The sequence below is a fragment of the Tribolium madens genome, unplaced genomic scaffold, assembly GCF_015345945.1.
Source record: "Tribolium madens isolate multiple individuals breed KSU strain unplaced genomic scaffold, Tmad_KSU_1.1 Scaffold_71;HRSCAF=194;Tcas5.2_LG6, whole genome shotgun sequence".
NCBI classification, from domain to species: domain Eukaryota; kingdom Metazoa; phylum Arthropoda; class Insecta; order Coleoptera; family Tenebrionidae; genus Tribolium; species Tribolium madens.
The window spans coordinates 7,709,763-7,716,229 of record NW_025401041.1 but is presented as its reverse complement, the minus strand read 5'-3'; the positions used below and the strand labels follow the sequence as shown (position 1 = coordinate 7,716,229).

At 29.1% G+C, this 6,467-nt stretch overlaps 1 protein-coding gene across 1 annotated transcript in view; it reads right to left on the bottom strand.

Annotated features, from left to right (window-relative positions):
• The window catches only part of LOC123009329 (alpha-tocopherol transfer protein-like), a 23,273-nt gene extending 17,105 nt beyond the window's left edge, over positions 1-6,168 (bottom strand). Inside the window, exon 1 of the mRNA XM_044405552.1 lies at positions 6,000-6,168. Within this exon, the coding sequence (XP_044261487.1) occupies positions 6,000-6,088 (89 nt within the window). The 5' untranslated portion in view covers positions 6,089-6,168. The remainder of the gene's footprint in view (positions 1-5,999) is intronic.
• Positions 6,169-6,467: the final 299 nt, after the last annotated feature.

Sequence of the window (6,467 nt, the reverse complement as noted above, 5' to 3'; positions counted from 1 at the left end):
AAAGAAAATTTAATTTTCTATCATATACAAAAAAGTTCTCTACGATGAATAGTTATCGAGAAAATTTCTGATAAAGTCAAAAATATCTAGAATTTAAATCCGACTATAACTTCAAAACTACTACGAATTTTGCAGTTTAATTGACGCCAATCGATTCCCCGGAACATTTTACATAGGTTTGGGTCAAAACATTACATCATTGAGGCACAGTTTTGCCGCAATTTACAAATAAAAAAAAACTAAAAATTTGTTAACACCCCCCCCTTAAGATCTAGTGTTTTTGAACATGTCTCAGATTCGCTTTAAACCTATCTTGTCCGATAGATTTTGAGGCGCTAATTACGAATTTCCCAATTATTTTGCGCTATCTCCTTTAGTTTCGCCGTAATCCGCGTTTAAAAATTCAAATTTTTTTTGCGAGATATCGACTTGGGTTTGGCCTCAGTCGATAGATTTTCTTACGCTGATTACGATGGAGTTGGACTGATTGCTCTAAGTCTAATAGTTTGGCCGTAATCGCCGTTCAAAAAGTCAAAATTTTCAAAATTGTGAAACTTTAAACGCGTTTTTCTAGGAAACTAAAAGATTTAGAGCAAAGAGCTAAAAABCATTAAAAGTAGCTTGAAATTATCTATTTATTAGCGCAAACCGGAAGTCGCTCCCTGTTATGGTTCCGGGTACAGAGCCATTTTTAGTTTTTTCAAAAAAAAATTAATATCTCAAAAACTATGAGTCTTAGGTCAACAGGGTTTGTACAGGAGTGTTCTCCGGTTAATTTTACATATAGTGCTAGTTTTTTTATAAGAATAAAAAATTTTTGATTTTTTTGGTCAAAATTGGATTTTTCTAGACTTATTCTTAACTTTATTACTCATTATCTCAAAAACTAAGCATCGTAGAGTATTTTAACTTGTTGCATCGTGTTCAGCGCGTAATTTTACGTCTAGAAAACCATATTTCAACCGTTTTTACGATTTTTAGTAAATTGACTATTTTTACGATTTTACTACGCTCACCTTCAGAAACTCAAAAAATTCAAAATTTTTGAAACTTGACCCAATGGCGTTTTATGCACTTATTTGAGTCCTTAAGACCTCTAGAAATGTAAAAAACGTAAAATAGATCAATTTTAAAGATAAAATTTTTTTTGATTTTTGTCGAGATTTTGGTCGATTTTTGGCACCGGAGCGGTCTAATGGCAATAACTCCGGACTTATTAGAGATAACCTCTTATATTTGGTACCGTTGGATAGAAAATTGAATTTTCCATCATATATTGGAAAGTTCAGTGCTCTACGATGAATAGTTATCGAGAAAATTTGTGATAAAGTCAAAAATATCCAAAATATAAATCCGTCTATAACTTCAAAACTATTAGGAATTTTGCAGTTTTTTTTACGCCAATCGATTCCCCGGAACATTTTACATAGGTTTAGGTCAAAGTATTACATCATTGAGGCACAGTTTTGCCGCAATTTACAAATTAAAAAAAACTAAAAATTTGTCAACACCCCCCCCTTAAGATCTAGTGTTTTTGAACATGTCTCAGATTCGATTTAAACCTATCTTATCCGATAGATTTTGACGCGCTGATTACGAATTTACCAACTATTTTGCGCTATCTCCTTTAGTTTCGCCGTAATCGGCGTTTAAAAATTCAAATTTTTTTTGCGAGATATCGACTTGGCTTTGGCCTCAGTCGATAGATTTTCTTACGCTGATTACGATGGAGTTGGACTGATTGCTCTAAGTCTAATAGTTTGGCCGTAATCGCCGTTCAAAAAGTCAAAATTTTCAAAATTGTGAAACTTTAAACGCGTTTTTCTAGGAAACTATAAGATTTAGAGCAAAGAGCTAAAAAACATTAAAAGTAGCTTGAAATTATCTATTTATTGGCGCAAACCGGAAGTCGCTCCGGGTTATGGRTCCGGGTACAGAGCCATTTTTAGTTTTTTCAAAAAAAAATTAATATCTCAAAAACTATGAGTCTTAGGTCAACAGGGTTTATACAGGCGTGTTCTCCGGTTAATTTTACATATAGTGCTAGTTTTTGATAAGAATAAAAAAATTTTGATTTTTTTGGTCAAAATTGGATTTTTCTAGACTTATTCTTAAATTTATTACTCAATATCTCAAAAACTATGCATCGTAGAGTATTCTAACTAGTTGAATCGTGTTCAGCGAGTAATTTTACGTCTAGAAAACCATATTTCAACCGTTTTTACGATTTTTAGTAAATTGACTATTTTTACGATTCTACTACCGTTCTCCGTGAAAAATTAAGATAATTCAAAATTTTTAAAAGTGGACCCAATAACATTTTATGCACTTATTTAAGTCTTTAAGACCTCTAGAAATGTAAAAAACGTTAAATGAATCAATTTTAAGGTTAAATTTTTTTTTGATTTTTGTCGTGATTTTGGTCGATTTTTGGCACCCGGAGCGGTCTAATGGCAGTAACTCCGGACTTATTAGAGATTACCTTTTGTATTGGGTACCGTTGAATATAAAATTTAATTTTAATCATACAGGTCAAAATATTATATCATTGAGATACAGTTTTTTTGCAATTTACAAAATAAAAAAGTAAAAGTCTTCTGAAGTTATGACAAAATCGAAAATAATTGTATTCAAAATTCGAATGCTTTATTTGGTTTTTATAATATAATTTTAGTTTTATTACCACTACAAAATACTTTTGCCTGATTTTGTTTAACCCCCTAACCCCCCTCCCCTCGCTGCGCCACTGGTTAAACTCCCAGTTTCGCAACTCGCTCTCCACTTTCGCTGTTATTTTAATAAATGTTAATAAAAGCAAACAATTACACGAGGACTACCTACCACAATTAATTGCTTTGCTCTAATTGACATGTGTTGATTTGCATTTAAAATTGTTTGAGTTACATCAACGTATATTGTGTAAACTATATCTTTTTGGCAGTGAAACTTGACCGTGAAGTAGTCAAAATATGACAGCGAAAGCAAAATCGAATTTGTAAATATCTACAGCGTGATTCTCGAAGGTCGATTTTTCGATAAAATAAAAGTGTGATAGTCGCGACATCGTGTCATTTTAATTAATTAACATTAAACGGTTAATTTACATACAATGTGGACAATTTCCCATTTGATCGTTTTACCTACTTTTGGCTAATTAACCTAATTATTTTTCAGTTGTATATTAAACTTGCAATGACTATATTTGATGTTGAAAGAAGGTATTATTAGTTTCGAAATCAATACAGTGATGTGGTTTGTTGGGTAATTACCAAAGGTGTTGAAAAAATAAACTCGATTTGCCCGCAAAATTCATTTCTCAATTTAAAAATGTTTTTTTTTTTTAATTAAAAAATTGATTAAAAACATTAGAATTATTTCATTTAATTAATGTAACAAGTTGTTGGCCTGGAACATCTAAGCCACTCTATATAACAAATTTGTTATAAAATCATAAATAATTCAAAAACAACAACAGAATAATAAAAACACAATTTATATTTTTTCCCCGATACTTAACCTACCACAACCTGTGATAATCTTTGATAACAATAATTATTTTTAATTGTAGTCGCTGTTTGCGTCTTACAGTAATTAATTTCTCGTTTACGGTTTCATATTTAAAACACCATTACAAGGTTATTTTTTTAGTAAAAACAAAATTATTATTTTATAATTCTAATAAAAATAAAGCAAATAAAAGCGCAAATTCCCAGGAGTATTTTGACATAGTGATGCAAAAAAATTTAATTAGCGTTTGCAGTTTTATGAACAATTAATGTTTCAACTTTTATTGCTATTGAGCAACTAGAAGTGGAATCGCAAGTTTAAGGACAATCTTTTAGACAAAGATAAATTTTGTTAGACAAGGAAAGAGAAAGAACATCAGACCAGTCGTTTTTTTTTTAAATTTAGAGTGCCATCGAACTGTATACAGAGTGTTTCAACTAGAAAAACTATTAAGTTTTTAAGTTAAGTAAACCTTCAAAAATAAAGCAATTTGAGCTATTTTTAATTTAATTTCGCTCAATTTTACTACAGAGTTTATTCAAAATTCATGTATTTTATAAAAATAATTGCTTTAATCTCAATTTTAGGCTAAAATAAAATAAATTGTGATGTTTCAATCGTTTTGGCTCAATTTGAAGCTGGGAATAAAGTATTTCAACCAAATACTGGCTTGAGTAAAAGTTTTCTTCTAAAATAAAGCAATTCGAGCTATTTTCAATTAAATTTTCTCGATTGTAATACAGAGTTAATTCGAAATTAATTAAATAAATTAATTTGTTTTATTAATTTTGAAATAATTCTGTATTAAAATTGAACGAAATTAAATTAAAAATAGCTCAAATTGCTTTATTTTTGAAGAAAACTTTTATACAAGCTATTATTTTGTTGAAATACTTTAATTCAGGTTGATTTTCGGCTTCAAATTGAGCCAAATCGATTCAAAATATCACAAATTGCTTTATTTCATCCTAAAATTGAAATTGAAGAAATTATTTTTATAAAATACTTTAATTTTGAATTATTTCTGTATTAAAATTAAGAAAAATTGGTTTGAAATTAGCTAAAACTGCTTTATTTTGGACGAAAACTCTTATTCAAGCCATTAGTTTGTTAAAATTCATCCAAATCGCTTGGAAATAGCACAAGTTTCTTCACTTTAGCCTAAAATTGTGTTTAAAGTAATCATTTCTATAAAATACATTAATTTTGAATTAATTATGTATTAAAATTCAGCAAAATTAGTTTGAAAATAGCAAAATTGCTTTATTTTGTAAGAAAACTCTTATTCAAGCTATTATTTTATTGAAATACTTTGATTCAGGTTGATTTCCGGCTTAAAATTAAGCCATATCGCTTGAAAATATCACAAATTGCTTTATTTTAGCCTAAAATTGGCATTGAAGCAATTATTTTTATAAAATACATTAATTTCGAATTAATTCTGTAAGAAAATCGAGAAAAATTGAATTGAAAATACCTCAAATTGCTTTCTTTTCAAAAAAAAAATACTTTATTCCCAGCTTAAAATTGAGTCAAATCGATTGAAAATATGACAAATTGCTTTATTTTAGTCTAAAATTGAGATTGAAGCAATTATTTTTATAAAATAGTTTTAGTTTTGAATTAATTCTGTTTTCTGTTAGACAAGGATGCATTAATGTAGAATTTCGTTAGAAAAATAAAAACAGACAATATTAATTGAAATTATATTTTTAATTCATACATTTTAGAATCAACTTTGAAAATATTTACTGTGCTACCGGGTTGTATATAGGGTGTTTAAGCAAACTTTTTTATAAGTAATAATTTTTTTTCTACATTGAGTGAAATCGCAAATTGAAGTTGCTGTTAGATAAACATAAACCAACAACGAATTTTACTAGAGAAATAAAAATAGAAAACAAAAGACGAGTTGAGAGTACGAAATTTTAACTTTTAATTCAAAAATTTTAATAATAGTGTGTCACCCTGTATTGTACAATAATTATTTCATGGTCAATTTATTAATAAACAAATTAACAAAACATTAATTTGCGGACAAATATTGCAAAATGAAAGTGTATTTTTAGCACAAATAAAGAAAGACTCATTATTTTCTCAAATTTATCACAGAAGGAGATAAATGAAATTTTTTACTGTCATATTTTTACTACAAACAGTTTTAATGAACTGAAAATTTTGGTATTGTTATTTGAAAAACTAATTTTCTGAGAGCTTGCAATTCTATTGTACATTTTGAATGAAATAACCCTACACGACTATTGTTTTTGTGATAAAAATTACCACTTGGAAAATAAAATTAACATTTCAACTCTTTGGAATTCGAAACCTTCCTTGAGGTGATAATAATTAATAATTTAATGGAACAGTTAGTTAACGTTACGTTAAGTAACATTATACCAATGTTGTCACAGTTAATTGCCTTGTTATTGAATCAAATGTCTTGCCATTGAGAAAAGTTTTCCTCAATTAACAGGAAGTAATTTCCTTACCAAATTTTGATTTTGTTGAGTTCTTTTTTCCTGTTGTCTGGAACGTTTCTCAGTCCATCGATAAACGGATGTCTCAATTTTGGGGCCATCTTTTCGCACTCAACTGAGAAGAAAAAACCAATTCGCACACCTTCACTTACCACTCAACATTTCGCGTCTGCGAGCACTTCGCGGCGATTTTGAAACGGAAAGTTGATATAGTGGGGATATCAACCGTGGAAATGGAAAGTGAGTTGATGAAACTGAGACCAACGGTGGATTTTGATGACGTTACCGAATATCTCTTCTGTAATGTCGCCGCTTTCTTCAAGGAGAAAGAAGAAAAATTGCGAAGAGAGGATAATTGCACGCGAAAGTGCACCACAGAATTGATATTTGAAAAAAAAGTGCAAGGTTTAACAGGTGACAAGTTTAGACAATACACTTTTGAAAAAAAAAGAGAAGTGTTTAAAATTTTAAATAATCTAA